The sequence below is a fragment of the Microtus ochrogaster genome, linkage group LG1 (assembly GCF_000317375.1).
Source record: "Microtus ochrogaster isolate Prairie Vole_2 linkage group LG1, MicOch1.0, whole genome shotgun sequence".
NCBI lineage: Eukaryota > Metazoa > Chordata > Mammalia > Rodentia > Cricetidae > Microtus > Microtus ochrogaster.
In genome coordinates, this window is record NC_022027.1 from 54,459,427 (window position 1) to 54,483,451 (window position 24,025).

The window sequence follows — 24,025 nt, forward strand, 5'->3', positions numbered from 1 at the left end:
CCACCGATCAAACTTGGGAACTGTATTCAGTTGTAAATACAATCATAGGGGTAAAGGGAGTGGACACTCTGATTGGCCATGTTCAAGTCCCTGACTCACTTTTGGGGTGCTAAAGGTGGTGCCAGCTACCTCTGAGTCATATCCACACTCAGAATAGGGGAGAATCATTGCTTCCCAGAAAATCTGGCTACCACTGTCACTCAAAAAGAGGCAGGTTGCTGAGCTGCAGACACCAGAGAAGTCACCATGGTCACCACTTACCCTGGGCATGCATTTGACTTAGGAAGATGACTGACAGAGGGTACAAATGACACAAGAGTTTACATGGGCTTGTTGCTAAGGAAGGTGCCAGGAGAGGTTGGCAGCTGAGTGTCTGAGTCTAGAGAGACCCGTAGTTTCTGTGAAGTATAAAAAGAGGGGACGAGAGCTATTTAAAGGGGCTTCCAGGTAGTCTGTTTTACAATTTGCTTCTCTTGAAAACAGAGCTTACATCTTATTTTTGCTTTCCTGGAATCTAGCATGGCTCCTGATGTTTTGGGAGCGTTTGCTAAAAGCTTGTTGAATTTGTGAATATCCCGTTGTTAGCATTCAGTCTGAATTCCAAAGAGGATCTAAAAATGGATGTTAAACTTCATTATTCTGAACAGGAAGCTAAGACAGAGAGGTTAGGTCACTAAGTTAGCTCCTAGCAGACATAGGGAGAACAATCTAAACCCAAACCAGACTGAAGAATGCCACCAGTCTGTGTCTCACCTGATGTGAAGTAAATGAGAAATAAAGTGAAGTTAAAAAGAAAAAAGTATTTCTCCTTATAATGGCGCCAATGTCAGATTTTCTGCTAATGATTTCAGATGCTGAGTGGTAACAAGTTCACCCTACAATGTTGTTAAGTAATTCCTTGGGGGGAAGATGAGGGAAAACAGTGTCTATTTGGTGAGTTGCTAAGCAACACCACACATGCCAGGAACTCTTTCTGGATTTCCTATTAAAGGTGGAGATGTCCAGCCCAATGGGTACTTCGGTCGGTTTCTGTCTCACCAGTTCTCGCTGGAAAACTAAAGTGACCCAGTCAACAGATCTCCAACATCAACAGCGCTGGCACTGGATGCATGGACCCTGCTGTGAGTTAAATTTACCTGGGCTCTTCTTAAGGCTGCTGCTTGCAAGTTTCTCTGATGTCTACAGCAGCACTCAGACTAAATGTGGGATTTGTACTGTGTGTCCCCAGAAAAGCCCAAGACAAAGATAAGAAATCAAACAACATCCATTCCCTACAGTATTAAATTATTGAAGTCTTTAATACAAGAGGATTGTGGAAGCCATTCTGTCCACAGGGAGAACAAGTGACAGCCTCAGACATTGCTTGAGCCAACGCCAGTTGCTCTGTAAAGGGATAAACCCATTAAAGTAAATACTGGAAAGAATGAAGACATTGGAGCAGGGAATATGTTCACTGAGGGGTCCTGAGCTCAGGAAAGCTAAGATTAAAGATTCAGTACAAAAAGGGCCAAGCACTGTTTGAGTTATAGTTCACCAAAACTGCATAGATTCTCTCAAAATTGCTTTTCTTTTAAGGTAAACACACATCCATGGCTAAGCTATTTAGATACATTTTCAAGCAACCTGGATTATTTTTAATGGTGAGGATGTCGTTTTTGGAAGAATGTTTCACATTTTGTTTTAAGTAATTGACACTATAAAAACACACAGACCTATTACTAAGTTTATGAACTTGGTGATTTGTTTATCAGCTCTGAGACCTTCCATGATGATGTGGTCTTACCGTTTTTCCTACCCATTCTCTCTTGTGAATCCCCTCTTGACTTGGAAACTCCCACTTTTTACTAGATACTAAATAACAGTTTCCCTTCTGCCGTTATTTAGATTCAGGGTATCTCTCCAATGAGACTGTAGCTCCATGCAAGATCTGCCTATTCCATCCTATCAAAATCATATTTTTATCATGCAGGTAAAAACACAGAATTGGACATTCAAGGTAAACAGAAAGTAACTGAATAAATTTGTCTTTTTCTGTTCTTCCCTGACGAAAACTTCTAGAATTTCTGAGTGGGTAAGACTGGTGTGAGAGATGCGAGGTCTCTATTTCTAAGCACCTTAAGTGATGGCTACGGTTCTTTGAATCACATTTAAAAGTCAATGTACTGGCCAGGTGGTGGAGGTGCATGTCTTTAATCCCAGAACTCAGGCAGGGACAGAAGGTTCTTTGTGAGTTCAAGGCCAGTTTGGTCTGCAGAACGAGTTTCAGAACAGACTCCAAAGTTACACAGAGAAACCCCGTCTTGATTCCCTACCCCCAAAAATAATCAATGCACTGACTGAACCTATTTTCTGGTTGAGTCTGTGCTTTCTCCTTATACCTGGCTTCTTTGGGAAAATGCCTGTTAAGCAGCTATTCTGTTAGCACACTGCAGGGGGCACAACTCAGACACTGTCTCTCTAAAGGGCCCTGGAAAGATGGGCATCCCGACCTCTCCAGTGGGAGATTGCTGCACCTTTCTTTGTTAGATCCGTCTTCTCTTGAGACCGGGGTCATTATTACATTCTACTTAACTTACCCAGTTCTTAATTTTACATACAGGAAATCCACACAGGGTCAACAAATAATGCTGCACAGATAGATGCACAATAGGCAGACCATTCTAGAAAAATATTGTAGGGCCCATTATAACTGAAGTGTGTATAACCCTGCCCCAAATCATATGTTGAATGCCTAAGCTCTAGCATCTCAAGATATGACTATACTTGGTCATTGGGTCTTTCTCATAACAACTAAATTTAAATCATACAGTTATGGTTGTCTGTAACCACTATGATGAGGAGGAAGAGGTGCAAGAGGAGAAAGCATCCAAGGAAGGATAAAGGGGACACACAGGCAAAATGGGCCATCAGTAAGTCAAGGGAGACCTCAGGAGAGGGCAACCAACCTACTTTGAGAAAACACATTTGTTTTGAACACAGCATGAGGTAGGTTGTGATAACAAGTCTAGCAAACAAATCTAGGATCAGATCATGCCCATTTGCTGAACTACAGAAACTAAATGTTATTATTTAAGCTAGAATTCCATTGACTCCTTTACGCATTAACATGGCTGACCCTATAATCTGGAAACAGTGGGGACATGGGAAAACACAGGGGCCATAGCACTTCTGAAGGCTTCCAATCCAGTCTTATCCCCGAAGCTAAGGGGAGGCTGGATTAGTGATGGAATGACAGAAGAGAGCTGGGACTGACTGAAATCATTTGCTCCAGTGTGGAATGACACCACCATCAGTGGGAATTAAAAGTGGCTCACGCCTTTAATCCCAGCACTCCGAAGGCAGAGGCCGGCGGATCTCTGTGAGTTCGAGACCGGCCTGGTCTATAGGAGCTAGTTCCAGGACAGGTTCCAAAGCTACAGTAGAGGGGTTTATCAGAGAAACTTTTGAGGGGAGACGTAACAAGAAGACCCGTGAAGGACTTAAAGTAGAGGCAGATGAGAAATGTCCTAGGAGAAGCCTTAGAAGTGAACCTTAGAAGTGAAGGGAGAGATGGGAAGTCCCAACCAGGGATGTGAAATTTAAAAGAGATGGGGACACCATAGAAATCCGAGCTTGGAGCAGCAGGATTAACATGAACCAACTCCAAAGTATTAAATTGGATGTGTCAGTTGAGCATAGGGTGAGGAATGAGAAATGAAAAGCTAAACGTAAGGCCCGAGGCAGAATTCCGTTCCCCAGAGCCTAGTGCTGGGTAGGAAATGAGATAATGGTGCAGGCATTAGCAATCCGAGAGAGTCCCAAAACCTAGTCCTTCAAATCCCATGACTTCCCGAGAGAGGAGACAGAAGAATCAGGAGGATGAGGGCTGCAGGGCAAGGAGAGGCATACTTAGTGATCTGTTCCTGTTTTTAAATGAAGGATAGATTTCTTTGCGCGCCTAGAGACTTCATTTTAAGCAAGATTTCTCAAGTTCACTCTATCCCACGCGAAGGTCTCAGTTTTTACACTCCTTTTTGCGCCTTGGTAAACCTAGGCAGGAGATGGACAGGGCCTAAGCATTATCTCGAGGTCATGCAGGCACGCACAAATCCAGGCCTCCTTTTCCAGAGGAGCTGGCCTGCCAAACACTCCCTCCTTTCGCGAACCACCCCATAGGAATGTGGGCGCCGCTCTGGACCCTGGCTCCACTTGGAACGCTGGCCGGGGGAGCGCGGGGAGTGCGCTGGGGGCCAGGGCCACCCCCCCCCCCCCCACACACACCCCGCCTGAAGTAATCCCGGTCAAGGCCCGGCCCCGGGAGGCGGGCCGAGGGGGCGGGCGGAGGCGGGGAGCAGGCTGCGGACCCCGGGAAGAAAAGAATATGGCTCCTGCGGCCGAGGGCAGCGGCGCCCCGGGGCGCGCTAGGCGCCAGTGACCGAGATGGTGAACTCCAACCGCGTGCAGCCGCAGCCGCCCGGAGATGCGAAGCGCTCGCCCGCGCCGCGAGCTCCGGGACCCGGCCGGCTGGCTGCGGGAGGCGCGGCTGTGAGGGGCGGCCTGGCGGTCCCCGGAGGCCTCCGGGAGCAGCGGGGCCTGGAGATCGAGATGGAGCGCATCCGGCAAGCGGCTGCGCGGGATCCTCCCGCCGGAGCCTCGGCTTCCCCATCCCCTCCGCTCTCGTCTTGCTCCCGGCAGGCGTGGAGCCGCGATAACCCGGGCTTCGAGGCCGAGGAGGACGATGACGACGACGAGGTGGAAGGGGAGGAAGGAGGAATGGTGGTGGAGATGGACGTGGAGTGGCGTCCGGGCAGTCGCAGGTCGGCCTCCTCCTCTGCTGTGAGCTCGACAGGAGCCCACGGCCGAGCCCTGGGGAGCTACCGAGGCACCGGGCACCCGAGTGGGAGGAGGCGCCGGCTAGAGGACCAGGGCGCGCCGTGTCCCAGCCCCGCAGGCGGCGGGGACCCGTTGCATCGCCATCTCCCGCTGAATGGGCAGCTGCCCCGAGTGGCTTGGGCCGAGAGACTGGTGCGCGGGCTGCGAGGTAAGAACCAGACCGCGCCGTCCAGTGAGCGCGGGAGAACTGCTTGCCAGAGGCCTCGAACCCTCGTCCTTCAAGTTCCGGTCTCCACCCCAGCTCCTTCCCTACCTCTGCAAACTCTGCCTGGCTTCCGGTACCCAGCATGGAATTTCACTGCGCCCTTGGTGCGAATTCGTCGGGCGCCTCCCCCTCTCATTAGGAGCTATCACACTTTGGAAAATAGGAGAAAGCTGTTTTCGGGGAGTATCTGGGACTTGTAGTGGACAAAAAGAGAATATTCTAGTGCAACTGATGATAGTTGGAACTGTGTGTTTGTTAAATGTCACCAAACGAGGAGGTAGTTTATTCCAGCTCCCAAGATTTTCATTTGGCGGCGATGCAGGTCCCTTCGGCCAGTCTAGGAAGGAACCAACAGTGCTACCGAAGTTTTGAGAGTGATGATCTTTAGATGGGCACGATTGGTTGAGAGGGTAGTTGTTGCTGGCAATAATACAGTACGGTCTGTAGAAACACATTTTTGACCATTTCTAATTCTAGACATATTTCTTAAACACTTGCAAAGAAAATATTACCTCCACCCCGCGTGGGTTTAAGGACTGAAAGTATGTTTCAAAATAATGTTCTCTGCCATCGCAACAAGATGATTTCTTCTCCAGATACCAGCTGGTTAATGTGTCAGCGTTAGCTGTGCACAACTCTCCCCAAGGCTGGAGAGGAGGCGGATTTTCCAATAGCACATTGAACCCCGTGTTCTCAATGTTTTGCCACCAGAGGCATCCGAGGAAAAGTTTCACTAACTCTCAGCCATCTAGTTAAATAACTCTCGAGCTATTAAGAATTCCCTCCTGGTATTTCTTGTTGTCGTCATTTCCCCCCACCCCCACCCCCCTTTGTCTGCAGTTCTCAGTGCTGTTGAAGCAGCGTGGTTTACACAGGTTAGGCCTACATTTAAATCCTGGTTCTCCTACTGTTTGACCTTGAACCTGACATTTAACTGCTCCAGTCCTTGAGTTTGAGTTTTCTTTTAGAAAAGAAATGGCCAGTGTTGAAAAGAATTAAATGAGCAGACATCTAAAATGGGCAGCACGTCCTTGTGCTCTGTGAATATTACACATAATGAAAGTTCCCTTAGGCCCTGCTTTTACATATGTGTGCAGTTCATGTGATGTGGGGCATGGTGAGAAGCAAAACATCCCTGTGGGGTAACTTTAATAGATAGAACAGCGAAACGCTAAAGTCTATTTTAATGTCTAGAACCCTGTGAAACAGATTCCTATCTTAAATTATGTCAGAAGTGCTTTTAAAACCTATTCACCAACATGAAGTACACATTTCTTGTAAGTTAATAGATAATGGAAAGTCACATGGTTTTAAAATCAGCTTGAGCGATTGGTAATAACATACTTAACTTTGAACTGAATAATGGGAGACCATGAAATAAAAGTATGCTTTTATATTGAGGCATATATAGATATCTGTTTCTTTAAAGGAAGAATTTCAGTAAACTCACAGTGAGCCATGCATACTTGACCAGTGTGAACTTGGTCAAGGTCCTGAGAGAGAGGAGCGCTGGAGAGCCTTGGCAGCTATGAATCCCTTCCCAGGGTCTTTCCCTGTGTACCTCTGCATCTCTTCCCTCAGTAATACCCAGTAAACTCTAAAAATAATGATGGTAGTAACAATAATAATAACATAATGGGATGCTGCCTTTATCAAAGGTGAAATTCACAAGAGAACAAACTTGAGAAATTATTAATTATGGAAAAATTTGAGCATTTTATTTCTGTTAGGAAGAAATGTAGTTGCCCTCTTGTGGCTTATTAAGTAAGCCACAGGTATTAAATATTAAGTATGAGGATGGCGGACTGCTAGCAGCTATAAAAGAAGATAAGTTATAATAGCGTATCACTCTTTCCCAAAGAACAGAGCCCAGAAATGTGCAATAACTGACAGTGAGTGAGACGTGGATTTTTTCTTTCTGGTTTGTGGGATAACAGTAATGAAAACTGCATATATAACATGTAAATAATCCCCAAGGATTGGGACAGAAAGTGACTTTTGCTATATTCACAGATAGTGGGGATTATTAAAGGAGTTTAGTGAATCTAGATTGTCAGGTTCTCCTTTGTCACTCCTCTGGATCTGTTGGGCTCAGTCTCCATTCTCCTGCCCCCAGGAATAGTAGGTGGACAGCAAACAGTGCTCCCTGTGCTTTTGGCAGTGGGTGGACTTACCTCCTTAGCAGTGAGGAGTTGAGGTTGCAGGACTGTTCAAAGTCTTGTTCTGAGGTACATGGCATCTACCTGGGCAATTAAACTGTATCTCTAGGTATTAGGAGGTAGTTGAAGGCTTCTCAGCTGCAGCAGAGCGTGCTAGATGAACCGGACTTGGCAGCTTGAATCCTGGATGGTTCCCAGAGGTAGGTAGCGAGGCAGGGAGACATCAGCCAGGCAGGTGTGGCAGGAGGCCAGTGTGGAGGTGCTGGAAGCCTGAACCAGAGGAAGCAAAGGACAGCTGAATGATTTGACGGCAGTGCCCCAATACCACCTTGGAAACAACCCTTTTTTTGACTCCTACTGCACCGGCAAATTCTCAATTCACCTAACTAACAATACTGTCAGGAGGGCTGAAGAATATAATAGAGCCACGTATCCAGCAGAGGAGACATGGATTTCCGTCCACAGCTAGCAACTCCTGTCACATATTGCTAGGGCACAAATGAACACGAGGATTGCTTTTATTTTCCCTGAAACAATCAAAGCTTGGCACTGATGGGTACCGTTTGATTAGTGGCTGCCACTCTTTTGTCGCACATATAACTTGTGTTTCTTCCACCTTTCTTTCTGATGTCTACAGAGGGGCGAATTCAATTATCGGGAAGGTTACTGAGGTTTGTAAAAGTCTGAAGGTGGCCATACCAAACAGTACCACCCCAAAGTGATAACCAGTATGACTCTCCATTCTTAGCTGCCGCTCATGATCACTGTGTGCAGTGACTGACCCAGCCTTGTTGGAGTCTCCAGAGTCCACTTGTGCTTCATCACCAGCCTAGTGGTTCAAGAGCTCACAGGGACCTTTTGTCCCTTAAGGGCTATTTGGAGATATTGGGAGCTTTTACAACCCCAGGGTTTCCCTCATTGTTTTGTCCTCAGGGTAGACTCTAGCCTCACACCATCTTCCTGATGAGGGAGCTAAGGCTTTTATAGCTTAAATGACTTCCCCAAGGTCGCAACTTTTAAATATTGGCACCAGAATTTAATTATGAGCATTGGCGGCCCCCATAGCTGTTCTTGCTATGACAAGTACCTGCAGCGTTCATACCTAACTTTAGCCAGTCATTTTTTTCATATTTCCCTGGTTTTTAAATGTTGACTCATCAGGACATTTAGGATTAGCCATATCAACTACTCTGTATATCCAGATCCCTAGTTTATCTGAAGTAGAAGAACTTTCACATTCACCTTTCTGGCCACAGCTGGCTGGGTATTAGATATATTTCTAACAGCCTGCTTCTGTTTAGTATTTCCTCCCAGACTTTTCGTGATCATGTCCAAGTCCACTGCACGTGGACTCAGAATCAGCCCTGCTGTGTGGCTTGTTTTGTGTCGCCTGTTCTGAAGCTCCTCCCTACAGCAGCGTGCATCCGAACTTTGTTCCTTAGATGACTGATTTCTATTTCATTGTGTTACACTTTGCATATTTATTATTTAGTTGCTGGACATGGTTTTTTTATTTAATAAATATAATTTTTTAATATATTTGATGGGCAGGCTGTGCCCCCAGGGAACTAGTCTCCAACAGTCCTTTCTAGTGCTCCTTCTTCGCTGCTGTGTCGGTTGCCTCTCCAGATACTCCCATACTGGAACCGTCCTAAGGGCCAGAGCCACGGTTTAGCCAGAAAAATAGGGGAGTGGCTAAGCCCCTTCACTCAAGGGTAGCAGGGTAGCCTGTGTCCTCATGGGTGGTGGACATGTAGGACAGATGTAGGCCCCTATCTGAGGGGCCCTTGTCTCCTAAGATAGACCTCTATATATATCCAGTGTGGGGGAGGGGGAATTAACAATTTTAATATTTAGGAGGTAGGTAGGGTGATTTAGAAAAAGTAAACACATGACAGTAATAGAGATAAGAAAGGGGAGACACTTCTTTTCCTTTTAAGGGCTTGAACTAAATTGCCATAATTCATTGCAAATTTGGTTTGAGAAAAACCTGACATCGTTTTTGTCTGTTTTTATGTAAAGGTCAGAGAATACCATTTGCATGAACTTATGTCTATTCCTTAGTGCATGGCTGTCTATAAACCATTGGGAAGAATAAAATCACTGACCACGTAGCAGTAAAGATGCTAAAGACACTAGCACAGTGTCACCACGTGGACACTGTGGAGCTGGCCTCCAGAACTCTACCCAGAGATAAAAGAATGGTCGTACCGAGGCTGCCGAGCCTGAGCCTTGACTGCGGCATTAGCCTGTCTTGTAACTTTCCATGTCATCTAAGTTTGTAAAAACTCTTGAATATAATAGGGTTGCAATGAGTAAACATTCCCCTTGCTGCATTTCTTCTGCGTGAGCAAATGCCAGCTCTTGGCAGGCCCGGTCATAAACTGTGTCCAACTTTCAGAGTGTGAAGCCTGCAATGAGTAACATGGTGTCCGTGAAGTTTGGATGCTCATTTTTGAAAAGGAAGTGAAGGAAACGGAATATATAAGTTTAATGGAGTAGAGCTCTTGTGTTGTTATAAGGCCTAAAAAGTATATCAACCTTAATGATACCTCATTTCCTCCATGCTGTTCTCCTTTCTCCCGTGGCTTGTTTCTGGCTAACGTGTGGTCTGAATTTGGGTTAATGAGGCCGGTTAAGGTCTAGAGTCTAGATTGAGCTACAGGTAACATGGGAGAGGGAGGTTTGATTCTGTTAATAGCCTACCTGGAAGGATTGAGAAGTTAGTGTTTGGGGGAAGATACTAAGGCTCTCCCGAGGAACCAGCATTGAGACTCAACCACACTGTTCATTAAGGGGACCTTGGACAGCCACCATGCTGCCTGCTGGCCGAATCCCAAACCGGTAATTCTCTCCAGCAATCTCTCCGAGGGTTACATCATCTTTCCTTCACCACCCGACACTTTCCATCTGCTGGAAATACACAACATGGTTGCTGAGCGTAGTTTTTCCCAAAAAGAAAGACAGAGGAGTCGCATGAACGGTTGCTGTTAATTTAAAACCATATTAATTGGCTTTGAAAACACCTGTTAAGCATAAACGGGCTAAGTGTGGTCAGTGGTCACTGTGTTTCTTATAGGACACAGGAGAGCACAGAGTGACCTCTCTGCCACCATGTTAGAAGATGTTTCCAGATGGAAATGATCAACAACTCGGATTTTGCACTGTCACAACCACAGAGGGGTTTATCCTGCGGCCACACCATCTACTTAGCCAGGCCTAGCAGGGAGGGTACCAGATGTATCCTTTACCAAGCAGATGCACACAGTTGCCAAGTCTTTTAAATTGCCTTCATTTCCCACCCTCCTAAACTTTTAACGAGATTTGCTAATGGTCCTAGAAGCTACAAAGATGACTGAGTTGCCTTGGATCTTGTACTTTTGAGGCGGGTGGGGCATGGTGTATACCAAATAAATTCACTTCCGAATCACGTGCAGTTTGCCTGCCTACATATTCTGAGGTACGTGTTTTTCCCAGTGAGAATTGGCGTACTATTAATTTCATTTTCTTTTTTGCCACTTGTAAAATGTCTTAAGAAAGATGACCTTGTTGTGTTTGCTTTTCCTTGTTTGAAAGGTCTCTGGGGAACAAGACTCATGGAGGAGCGCAGCACTAACCGGGAGAAATACCTGAAAAGTGTGCTGCTGGAGCTGGTCATTTACCTCCTGTTCCTCATCGTCCTGTGCATCTGTGAGTACACGCTTGCCCTCTCTAGCGGAGATGTTCTGAAGGTGTTTGGCCTGTCATTGCTACAACGGAGGAGAAGCATGTGAAGACCAGGAGGTCAAGCCAGCAATTTTCTTTTCTGTGGCTTCTGGTTCAGGTTGGGATTTGGAGAATTCTCTGCCGGCCAGTTCGTTGTTAGTTATGACAGATTTCCACGTGAGGTGCACAGGAAACCTGCTGTCTACAAAAATCCCAGACAGAGGGTTTGGATGTTAGCTTCCATGTCCGTGCTGAACTCTCAGGTGACAGACTGCTCATGGTGGCTCCTGCCTTCCAAGTCCCCTTTAGGATCCTGACAGTTGGGCCATTACTTTTTTTAAAGTGCCTTATTTCTCCCAAGTCCTCAACAATCACTAGACTCTTAAAGGAAACCTAGCTGACCTAGTTCGTGTCCCTCCTCTCTTATTCCGGGATGTTCACACATCCTTCTGGGGAAAGAAGGGGAGGGAAGCCATAGCTCAGAGCCCATCTCAGTTCTTTTGTTTGTTTTCTTTCTAGTCCAGAAAAGTTACAGGTATCCTGAATTGAAGCATGTTGAAGCATGGGTTTTTAAAGAGTGTGTGTGTGTGTGTGTGTGTGTGTGTATGTGTGTGTGTTTGTATGCATGTATGCATGCACACGCCAGTGTTCTTGTGGATGTCAGGGGACAACTGTGAAGCCCTTCCTTTCCCTTCCCTTTTCTACGGGTTCCAGCTTGAACTCAGGCCATTAGGCTTGCTCGGTAAGTGCTGTAACGGCTGACCATCTTGCTGGCCTGATTTCTGTTATGTCTTCTCTGAGGCTTTTTATGGGTACAAGGAAGCCAGTCTGTGCCATGCCCGTCCTCAGGCTTTTTACTAAACTCCTAAGGAGAAACCTGCCTCTTCAATGTGGACTGAGAGATGCTTAACAGCAGACAGCCACACAGAAAAGAATCCATCACTTTTGTACGTGGAGAGGATCAGAATTTAATCCGTAACTTAATAGGTTGAAATTGTAAACCTCTTGATGTGGGAAGGTCATATGTCTATTTGTTACTTTCATTAGTTAATAAAGAAACTGCCTTGGCTTTTTGATAGGGCAGGATTTAGATAGGTGGAGTAGACAGAACAGAAGAATGCTGGGAAGAAGGGAAGTGAGGCAGTTGCCAGGTCAGACATGCTGAATCTTTCCCGGTAAGACACCACCTCGTAACTTAATAATGTTCTTTGGGTGGGAGACTGGAGAGATGACCCAGTTAGGAGCAGCCTTTCCTTGTGTGCACCTCCATCCATTTTCCTCATTTATACGCCCTATAATAAGCTGGCAGGTGAAAAAAATGGAAAATATTTTCTCAAGAGTATAATTTACAGGAGAGAAGACCCAGGAATGTTTGGGTCTAAGATGCTTCTGTCTTATTTCATTTTAGGGAAAACAGGTGGCCGAATAATTGTTTACCTTCAGTGCTAGAAGCATCATCTCCTGATGTCCAGCAGGGGGTGCTACACAATAGTGGAATTTTGCTTCTCTCTGAGTGAAGCCATGAAAGCTAATACTGATCTCGAGAATTTCAGCAGCAAATGCCAGTGACTGGTCTGAAGAATAATGGAAACAAAGGAGACACCTTTTGAAGGTGTTTATACCATGTTTAGAAGTTGTAGTGGGCTGCAGGCAGGCCTGTTTTTCGTCCTGCCTGGCTCACGCATGGTTAGCTTTACACCCGAAATAACAACACACAAACTGTATTCATATAAACACTGCCTGGCCCATTAGCTCTAGCCCTTACTGGCTAATTCTGATATCCCGATCAACCCATCTCTAATAAACTGTGTAGCACCAGTTTTACCAGGAAAGATTCAGCATGTCTGACCTGGCGGCTTGCTTCATCGCGTGCATCTGCCTGGGAGAGGGGAGCACGACCTCTGAGCTCACTTCCTCTTCCTCCCAGCATTCTGTTCTGTTTACTCTGCCTATCTAAATTCTGCCCTATGAGATGGGCCAAGGCAGTTTCTTTATTAGCCAATGACCTTCCTCCATCAGGATTTGACAGGTTAAGGGGCCAGCAGAGGGAGAGAGCCCCTTGGGAAAGATTATTACCTGTAGGCGTAGTGACCATGGAGGGAGCAGTACAGTTGTCGGTAAGGATTCTCCCAACAGCTGTGGCCAAGCCAAAGGATCCTTGCATCCAGATGGTCAGGGGATGAGCATAGGGCGCCAGGGGACCAAATAGATTTGTCTCTCCTGATGTATAAAAGGGCAAAGGTCTCAGGTGTTAAGTTAGTAGAGGTTAGCCCCAGAGTTGTGGGAGGGCAGGGATGGAGAGCTAGTCTGGGAGAACTAAGAAGGGACGGTGTGTGTGTGTGTGTGTGTGTGTGTGTGTGTGTGTGTGTGTGTGGGGGGAACAGACAGTCAAACGCAGACTCAGGAGATGCCAAGGCTGTGTTGGGTTCTGAACTCAGCAACCTCAACAGCTGCAAGAGGTTATCCAGGGGACAGTCGGAGGTCAAACAATACACATGTGGGAAGTCAGTTCAGTACTCAGTATTGGGCCTGTTTTGTTTCCCACAGGCCAACATCGATGCTCCCTATTTCTTATGTAAGCAGAGAGATAGGATAACCTAGAGTTTTGGTGGGAGAGGAAAAGCACAGGTGAGAACTGACCTTATGTGAACACTGATCTATGCAAAATGTCCACCTAGTAGGAGCAGTCCCTCATGGAGGCTGTCGGCTGTGCAGACGTGTGTCTAGGCTCCCCCCGGATGCTCACTTGGATCTTTCTGTGTTCCAGTGACCTACGGCATGATGAGTTCCAATGTGTACTACTACACGCGAACATTGTCCCAGCTTTTCATAGACACCCCAGTGTCTAAAACAGAGAAAGCCAACTTTAAAACTCTCTCCTCGATGGAAGATTTCTGGAAGGTATTTATTTATAAGTGACTAATAGTCCTTCCTTGTTTCCGAATATTATTTACTTCATGTTGTAAGTTCCGCTCATGAATGTCTTCGGTGAGTCATATAGAGTTCCTGGCCCTCTTGGTATTCATTTTAAACCTTGGAAGCACTTTGCACAGATGTTTGACACATTTATTAATTCCTAGAGCAATCTTACTGGGTATATACTAATGCACGTGCCCCAGTTTGAAAAATGGGGTAGGTAAAATTCAGGGTGCTTACCTTTGTATGGTCACATGGTTGGAGAAGAAAAGACCTGGATTTTTTCTTTTTTTTTTCTTTTCTTTCTTTCTTTCTTTTTTTTTTTTTGGCTGCTTCATTCTAGCTTTTTGCTCACGCAGTCATTCATGATTCTGTAAATGATGATTGAGAATGTCCCATGACATAGGTCCCACGTAGGCAGTTTGGGTGACATACCCTGCTTTACTTCTAGTGATTCATGTCTTTGTTGATAGTGGCATGTGCCCTCAACTCCCAGAATATGTCCAGCTCCTCATAAGATATGGACACAATTTTAAAGGTCTCCTAGTGTAAAATTCACCCTGGCTCTGCCTTAATTCTAAGCTCCCAGTAGCAGACAATAAGCCGTGAATAACATAGGATGGTGGCTAAGCCAGTCCAGATGGCGTGGTGCTCAGAACCTAGGAAAGCTGGAGAGGAAATTTAAAAGGAAGTTATTGTTTCTCCCAGGAGAAGCAATATGGGAAATTCCTATTAAACCCTGAAGTCAGAGCTCTTGGTTCCAGGCATAGAGAAGGCAACCTCCTTAATATATAAGAACACTTGTTAAAACCCACAGTTGTGCAGTACTGTCCTTGGCCCTGCTCACTGGAGCTGGTCTCTGAGGATGCACGGAGAATGACTAGATCTGCTCCCCGTGGAGGAAGAGCCTTTTGAACGTGAACCTTCTCACCTGCGTCCTTTCGTGACAATAAAGGCCAAGCCCCGAAGAGAAGGACTCCACGTGTAGTGAAATAATTCAGGTAGAAAAAGATCCAGCACGAAATGGTCATTGACACCCTTAACTTTTCATTCCAAAGTTATGGCTATGTGAGATGCTGTTTTTCTAGGGGAAAGTAGAGTTAATGGTGTTTATGTATTTATGAAACATACCCATCTCGGCCGTTAGCCCCGCATGTTGATACTGTGTCAGATGCATGACCAGAAAAGGGTACAGTTTAGGGAGGCCTATGCAAGGGCCCGCATCTGACAAATGACTGCAAGATCCAAGCCCAAATATTTCTGACCACGAGGCCTATGCTTATAGCTCTAAGAGCTCAAAGACTTGGTGACGTTTTGGTTCTAACACGTTCCAGGCAGAAGCCAGGCGGCCTCTGAGTGGACCCTCTCCAGAATCCTTTGTTTCAGTTCGCAGAAGGCTCTTTCCTGGACGGGCTCTACTGGAAGGCGGAGGCGGGTAACCACACGCAAGCCAATAACCGAAGCTTCATTTTCTACGAGAACCTGCTGCTAGGAGTGCCTCGTATACGCCAGCTCAGAGTCAGAAACGGATCCTGCTCCATTCCTCAGGACTTGCGAGATGAAATTAAAGAGTGCTATGACGTCTACTCTGTCAGTAGTGAGGACAGGGCTCCGTTTGGACCGCGAAACGGAACTGCGTAAGTGGGCATAACGCCAGTCTGGTCGGTGGCGTCCATGTTTTTATTCTCTACGAAAAGATCCCTCTAATAGGCCTGGGTCAAGCTGACCTTTTCTCCTTGTTTTCTCTGACCTCTCTTCCCCTCTTAGTTTCTAAACACACATTTCAAAAAGACTGAATTGTCCCACATATAACGCAGGAAAAGGAGGTGGTCCGAGCCTTTAGAGGGTCTAAGATGCTTCGGTCTTATTTCTTTTTAGGGCAAACAGGATTGTCCCCTGACTCATTTTAGTAGTTCTTAGGAACATGTTTTTGTTCAGAATGTAATTATTTGAGGTGCAGACTTAGGGGTCCAGAAGAGTTGGCTTGGTGGTTAAGAGCACATACTGTTCCCGTGGGCTCAGATTTGGATCCCAGCACTGCTCCCAGGGGCCCTGCAACCACCTGTACCTCCTGTTTCAGGGAAGGATCTTACGTCCTCTTGCATGTGGCACACACACACACACAAACAAAATGAATCTTTAAAATAGATTTCTCCATTTCTCTCTCCACACACACACACACACACACACACACACACAAATAAAATGAATCTTTAAAATAGATTTCTCCATCACACTGTTTACATTTTGTTTTATTTTTTATCTCTTTTCATTTATTTTTCCTTATGTTTATCCTGCTCCCTCCAGAATATGATTGCTGGCATGTAGATTCATAATTCCTTTTCTGGAATGTCACTTTGTCTCACACCATTGATAAGAGACATTGATAGATCGACTCTATGTCCGACCCCATTCATAGTTATATCTCATCTCCACCCTACGGAATCCCTCTCAGGCAGGAGTCCTCTCGTGTCATAGGAAACAAGGAGAGATAGTGAGTGACTTAGTGCACTTGTCCTTGCCTACAGTCTTTACTGGGCCTTTGAGGGATGTAAACATCAATCAGTCATCAGAAAAGGTACAGTGGGAACATCGTGCCACAGGTGTCTGCTCTATGGGCAGACAGGTCTAGACTCTTAAGCTCAAACACATTGGGAATAAATCATTTTAATTTACTTAATTTACTAAGCATCAGAGCCCTCCTTACCAAACTGAAGCCAGTAACTGTGAGAGTTCACTTAGAAAACAAATGAAAGCGATTTTCCCAGCGGTCATTTTTATGTATTTTATCCCAGCAGGCAGCAACTGTCTTCCATTTTGTGACAGGCTTTCCCTGGTTTGCTCTGTTGTTTCTGTTTGATTAGGTGGATCTACACAAGTGAAAAGGACTTGAACGGGAGCAGCCACTGGGGGATCATTGCAACTTACAGTGGAGCAGGCTATTACTTGGATCTGTCCAGGACCAGGGAGGAAACGGCTTCTCAGATTGCTGGCCTCAGGAGGAACTTCTGGCTGGACCGGGGGACCCGAGCAACTTTCATTGACTTTTCAGTGTACAACGCCAACATTAATCTGTTCTGCGTGGTCAGGTGTGTGCCGTGGGCTGGAGCCTCCCTATTTCTAGGTACTTACCCGTATATCCGTTTCTGGAGATGACCTGGAGAAACCCTTCTTGCAGCTGGCTAAGGGGGGTACCAAGAACCAAGGCTGAGACCCAGGAAGGGGTGGTAACTGCAGGTTCTCTGAGATGGATATTTGGAGAAGGGGTTTAAAATCCTGAAACGCTACGACTTGAAAAGAACCTTAACTCTGGTCAGGTGTATCTCTTTTCTAGACTCTATCCAGTCAAAGCACTGTAGGTAGGTTTCTGTTGTTGAGTTGCTTGCTTTTACTGTTATCTTCAGCCATTATAAGGATGGCCGCCCTCCTTCACCAAGTCCTCTGGCTACCAAACCTTGGCTCCTCTCCATGAGTGTCCCCACTTTTGTGGTTTAAACTTGTAAAAGACACATCAGGCTCTAGTGTGGACTGTGCTGCTGCCATGGCCACTGTTGAAGACTGTGACAAAGGTTCTGTTGCCTTGTCCCACTCTGCGTCCATTAAGCTGCTCGTGGGCATAGGGGGGCCAGTTACTGTTGTCAGCTATTCGGATGTGTCAGAGAACAAATCAAAGAGCCCTGCACTTGGAAAACTTGCATTCAGCAAAGATAAACAAAAGAAACAAGTCGTATAGTATGGTAAATTTTAAGTGCTATTTAAAACCAAGGAATAGAGCAAGGCAAGAGTTAGTCCATGCTCACCCTCCATGCCACATCAGCACCCCAAGATCACTCCCATCAGTCACCTGCATATACATTTCCACAGGAAGTAGGAACAGATTCTCATAATATTAGTGTTTTTTTAAAAATAATTTTCACATTAAATTCAACTCTGACTTAACAGGCAATTGGGTTCTGCAAATGCTTGTATTTATCAACTTTTGCTGAACATAATACTTCTTTAAACTAAATAGATCTTTTTATTAGAAACAAATGAGATGAATGGGAATTGATTATAATTGCCATTAAGCTTTTCATAACGATCCCAGTGTTGATTTGAAGAGGATTCTAGCTAATAGGCAGGCTACTCTGGCTCATTAGAAAATGTTTGATTTCAGGATGTCTTCAGTTTGTTGTTTTGTTTTTGTTTTATTTATTTATTTATTTCCACATTATCCCTAGAATTCTAAGATGACCATCAGGGCAGTTACTCCATTTCTTTCCAAGTCCCTAGGTGGTTAACAATCCTGGAGCCTCAGTGGGGCAGAGGTGCTGTGACGCACAGGGGCCTCTTGCTTCCCTCTTGCTCGCACTAAGGCTGAAATCATACCCATCGCTTTTAGAATAGTGCTCGACATCAAATAGGAAAATTTCGACAGTGAGCTGGTAGGAATTCCCATCTTCCAGAATCCTGACTTTGACTTAGGTTTGAGGTTTGGCCACTGTTCCCTGGGTGAGGACATTGTGATGCCAGACACATGATTGAGGAGACATTCTACTTATGCTGAAGAAGTTCTAGTTATTAAATCACTGAACCATCACACCGTGACACCTTCACAGTGGAATTTGGCAAGAAAAGTCCACAGCTCAGTTAGAGGTGTAGTCAAAACAAAACAAAACACAAAACAAAAAACAGTGCTAATGGTATTAATATAAAACAGGGACCGTCCAGTTCCAGACAGCAGCTGGGTGCTGAGTCATCGATAGACGACAGCCTTTTCAAGGGAAAGCAGTGCAAGCTGAAGAGCTCATTAGATGTTTCATAGTTGCTGAATAAATGAGGGACTCAGCGTTTTATAGTTCTAAATGCATGTCCTGTGTCCACCCAGGTCTCCGTGGTCTCCAGCTTGAGGTCATTTGTCGCGGCCGTGGTTTTCACCTCACAGTGCAGGGACAGAACATGCTTCCTTCCCTGACTCTCCCCCACATTGCTATTTGAATTGTTCTTTTTGCAATGCAGGTTACTGGTGGAATTCCCAGCAACAGGGGGCGTGGTACCCTCTTGGCAGTTCCAGCCTGTGAAACTGACCCACTATGCCACAGCCTTTGATTTCTTCCTGGCAGCCTGTGAGATTATCTTTTGTTTATTTATCCTCTACTATGTGGTGGAAGAGATATTGGAGATTCGCATTCACAGACTACACTATTTCAGGAGTTTCTGGAATTGTCTGGATGTTGTGATTGTTGTGGTAGGTTGGAAAGAAATGTGGACATTCCCGCTATGCCTCACTTCCTCTGTGTCTCCTAACTTCCCTGATGTCCCTCTTTCATTTTCTCTCCGTATTCTAAAAGCTTGTTAATTTGCAGTCTTTAATCTCAATGTTGGGGAATCTTGATATTTCTAGTAAGAATTCTAATTTTTTCTGTTATATTGACTTCTGTGTTACACCTTTTCATTTCTCATTTTGTATGAGGAACCTTCCTGACTATAATGTGGATGTTTTTATTGAACTCTGACTTAATTGAATACATAAGTAATTAAGTTGGTTTTTGATATGTCATATGAGATTTGGGGGGGGAATTTTTGTAGTAATATTTTCTGCTAGTGAAAATTGAGTTTTTTGCAAATATCAAATTATGAAAAGAAGAAACAGTCTGAAAATCTTTGTGTAATGCAGAAGACATCCTGTAGTTTGGGACTCCTGTCACACAGTCTAGAGGAAACAAAATCCAAACTGTATCCATCAGTCACATCCTTTGCTTTCTTCCAGAGCCATTGGTATAAAAATTCATTTTTCTAAGCTTTTCCTTTTTCAACAGCATATAAACTTTTGTCTTCTTATATTTTTAAGTTCATAACAGTGTGCCTAATTGTTGTATGTTTAAACTGCCTTTGACACAGCTGTGCCAGGTGCCTTTGTGTGTCCGAGTCCCACTGTCTCACCATTCCACAGAGCTCTCTGACATCTCGCGAGAACTGCATTAACCAATGAGCAGTCTCCTGTCAGCCCTCTCCCTGACAGCATTCTTTCCTCATTCCAAGTTAAAGTTGCTTCACTTGTGACCCATTTATTAAGTCTTTATCAAGTATTATCCACTAGAATTCGTTGGTAAAATACGGAGCATGTTGATCTTGTGTGAAAGAACAAATACTGAAGACACGAGGGAGAACCGTTGTGGGCACGCACTGCGTGGCAACGGGGGCATTGGCACCAATGATCACAATAGTAGGAAAATGGCTTATGCTTTAAGACCAGTGTGCTTGGCACGTGCCCAGACGTCTCATAGCAAAAGGTTTGTTCCAGCCATACACTGGCTCTCTCCTTTGCTCTGCCCCCTCCTTACTGAGTCGTGTACTTGTGTGCTTCAGAAAGCGCTTCCACTTGAAATAGAAGTCCTTTCAGAATGCATGGCCCGAGATTCACCAGACGCCGGTGCCACCCCCTTCATGGTGTTCTTGTCATATCACAATGGCAAGTTAACTACTTGAGCCACGTGTTACCGAAGTATTAAACCCGAGCAATGTTAGAAAAAAAAAAAAATCAGTACTCAAGGAAAGAAGAGAGGCAACAGGTGTCTAAATTATTGTTCAGAATATTTCTGTATTGGTGATGGCAGAGTACAGACTACACACATTCAAATTATTCTACAGGACAATGCTTGGAACCAGAATGTAAAAAATTGCCTTTTGGCTTATATTTAATTATATTCAGGCTACTGAGAATAGAACTGTCAAAAAGCAAGCGCTATATGGAAATTAATTTCAGTTGTTTTTAAACCAATACTACCAAAATTAGTCAATATTGAACATTTTAAATCTTGAATGCTGGTCAGTCAAAAAGTTAACTGTGTACCCTTGTTTACTGAATGTGCCAGTAGGTATAACAGGTATAGCCACGGAAACAAAAGCCCGCATAGAATTTAAAGGAAACAATTTAGTAGAATTCTAGCTTTTAACATTCAACTATATTTCTATTTACTATATAGGCTGTAAACATGGGTACTACATGTTACAAAAATACTTTTAAAGTCTGTCTAGCAGGGAAAGTGTCTAGTATTATAGTTCAGTGGCTCATGTTAATATTTCATATCAAATGGATTTATTATTGCCATCCATACCAGTAACATGCCTTCTAGCCACCACCCACCCAGGGATGGCCAAGTTTCCCCTCCTCCACCGGGGAACTGCATCACATGCGCTCTGGAGACCTCTGGGCTATTAGTTGCTGATATAGAAGTCAAAAGTGCCTTTTTTTTTTTCTCTTCACAGCCATAGCATTGCACAAACATCTCTTTGAAGGCTTCTCTCTCCCAGATTTTAATTTTACTTTAAGTGCTGCCAGTACTCAATTTAGACACTTGGGCTTTGATCAGGTTCATCCAGGTCTCCTTTGGAAGCTTTACTGCATACATAGAGGGAGGGGCCTCCCTGCTGGTGCACCTTGTTTCCCTGTGTCAGGAGCGCTCTGAAAGAAGGCCAATGGTTTTGTTTTACCCAGGTGAAATTTAAGTTCATGTTAAAATTATATATACACCCAACATCTTGCAATCACGCTTATATTGTTCCCTGTGTTTTTCTGTTCTGTTTCTCTGGCAAGTATACTGAAACTTCCAGGCTTGGGTCAGTTAGCTGCTCGCTTGTCATAGCTCATTATCTTTTGGAATTATTGGAAAAAAATACTTTAGAAGTCTTAATTCAAATAATGCTGTTGGCTTGGCTTCACTGAGTGAAAACAAGTCATTTATTCAACAAAGATTCCAGGTACTGAGCTGTGCTCTAGGACTTAGAGACACAGAGGTATACAGGCAACCAACCCTCTGCCCCCCTAAAAGTCATGTTTTAGTTTGGGAGGGGAAGGTCTTTTGTAGATAGAAGTGGGAACTGCAAAAAATGTTAGTGTTCAAACAACATGTGTACTCACAAAAACTCTCTTTTCCTTCTCTCTTTCCCTATTTTGAAAGAAAACTCAAGGAAAGTCAGTGTGTTAATGTGATCTTGTTTTTGTTTGTATTAAAAACATGATGATTGAATGATAAATTATCTGAGATTTAGATAAAAGATTGCTGGATTTGCTTGAACAACAGGAGGGCTTCTTCACCCCTTTCTCCTGACATTGTCAGAGCATCCAGGAGTGTAAAGAAAGTATGAAGACCAGCAGGAGAAGATATAGGGCTCACTACAGAGCCTTCCTGTGTGAGAAACAGGATTGGGAGTCTGGTTCTTTAGCTGTGATGGGCAGCTGGGAGGAAGAAGGCCTTCCCTGTTGCATGTGAGCTTATTTTTGTATGATCTCCTCTGCGTACATACATGCACATACCTGTGCACATATTTTCATTTGATAAGGGAATGTCGGCTGTATATTGTTTTTGTATTTTAGCGGATGACTTTGATGAGTGCTATTAGGTGAGTGATATGGTCAGGCCTCCAATCCGTATGGAAAACTAGTCATTTCAGGGGGATTATCTGTTTCTAAAATGATGTAAGAAATATAAATTTCTTATCTTCCAGTTATCCATAGTGGCTGTGGTAATTAACATTTGCCGAATGTCAAATGTAGAGGGTCTATTGCGGTTTCTTGAGGATCAAAATACTTTCCCCAACTTCGAGCATGTGGCATACTGGCAAATCCAGTTCAACAATATAGCCGCTGTCAATGTATTTTTGGTCTGGATCAAGGTAAGTTATACAAATAGACACACACACACACACACACACACACACAAACATAAATCACACGGACCATTCCCTTTTGGCGAGGTTGACCTGGCCGGGTGGATGTGGCCATGTTGACGTGACCAGCCAAGGTTGTTGAATAGTTTACATCATGTAAATGGTTGCTCTGTGAATCTTCCTGTAACTGTGGATGAGATGACGTTGGCTGCTGGGTTCTTTCCAGATCTGAGGAAGCTCTGCCTAGCTCTCCCACTTGTTCTCTATGTAAACGGCAGGGCGTCTCATGGACAGAGAGGCCGGATTCTAGACAGACAGAAAACTTCAGCCATTTTGAGGCAGCTGCCAACTTGGCACCAGGCCAGGTTCTGTGACTGTGCCGTGCAAACGTTAACTCCCGGTGCATTTAAGCGAAGATTTTAATTTAATTGAAACTTCATTTCCCCTGTCCCCATAGCCACATTTTATCTACGTGTTGGTAATGGCAACTGTTTTAGGACCATCACAGCAGGTTCTCAGAAGCAGCTTCCAGAGAGGGTACTTACCAGCAGCGCTGACACTGCAAGGCCTGGGGCTAACCAGAAGTGTGGACCTCACATTGCATTTCTCACGTTGTCATGTCCTGACTCCCACCGTGTAGGGTAACTCTGACATGGCAAAGACTCACCAAAACTATTTTTCTGCTAAATTTTTTTTATCGTTTCTTTTCCCCCTCTTTCAGTTTAGTCCTTTGGGGGACATTATCATTGTTTATCAGTCACATTTAAGCTTGTTTTTATTGTATCATAACTGATACAGGATGTGAACATCATGAGGCAGAAGCTTTGATCTGCTCACCGTGACATTCCCAGCCCTGAGGATAGTAGCTAGCATGGGCTAGATACTCAACAAATGCTTTACACTAATATATTGCTAGTCCTGAAGACAGTACCTAGCATAGGGTACATCCTCAAATACTTGACACAGTTACTTTCCCAGCCATGGGGACAGTACCAAGCATGAACTAGGTGTTCAAATACTTTATACTGCTACATTCCCAACCCTGAGGACAGTACCTAGCATGAACTAGGTGCTCAAATACTTGACACTGTTACTTTCCCAGCCATGGGGACAGTACCAAGCATGAACTAGGTGCTCAAATACTTTATACTGCTACATTCCCAACCCTGAGGGCCCAACAAACACATTTTATTGTAAGATAGATTTTCCTAGACTTGAAAGAGACAAAAAGTAAATAATGTCTCCTCTATGATAAATGTAAATTACATAATACCATTTTCACCCTTTTACATGCTTGCTTCAGAAGCATGAAGTACCCAGCAGTGTTGTATCTATGACTACTGCACATCCCCAAACATTCTTGCAATCCAAACAGGAAATGCTGTACCCCAACTCATCTACTTTCCATTGTGTTTCATGTCCCAGTGAATTTGACTGTTTAAAGTACCTCAAGTAGATGAAGGCATATAACGTTTGAGGTTTTGCATATGCCTTATTTCACTTAGCACACTCTCAAAGT

The 24,025-nt window shown here is 44.6% G+C and overlaps 1 protein-coding gene across 1 annotated transcript in view; it reads left to right on the forward strand.

The window, feature by feature from the left end:
* The first annotated feature begins 4,286 nt into the window (after positions 1 to 4,286).
* Positions 4,287 to 24,025, forward strand: part of Pkd2 (polycystin 2, transient receptor potential cation channel) — a 33,296-nt gene continuing 13,557 nt past the window's right edge. Inside the window, exons 1-7 of the mRNA XM_026785035.1 lie at positions 4,287 to 5,020; positions 10,813 to 10,926; positions 13,709 to 13,842; positions 15,244 to 15,494; positions 16,722 to 16,946; positions 18,856 to 19,084; positions 22,345 to 22,613. Coding sequence (XP_026640836.1) covers positions 4,420 to 5,020; positions 10,813 to 10,926; positions 13,709 to 13,842; positions 15,244 to 15,494; positions 16,722 to 16,946; positions 18,856 to 19,084; positions 22,345 to 22,613 — 1,823 coding nt within the window. The 5' untranslated portion in view covers positions 4,287 to 4,419. The remainder of the gene's footprint in view (positions 5,021 to 10,812; positions 10,927 to 13,708; positions 13,843 to 15,243; positions 15,495 to 16,721; positions 16,947 to 18,855; positions 19,085 to 22,344; positions 22,614 to 24,025) is intronic.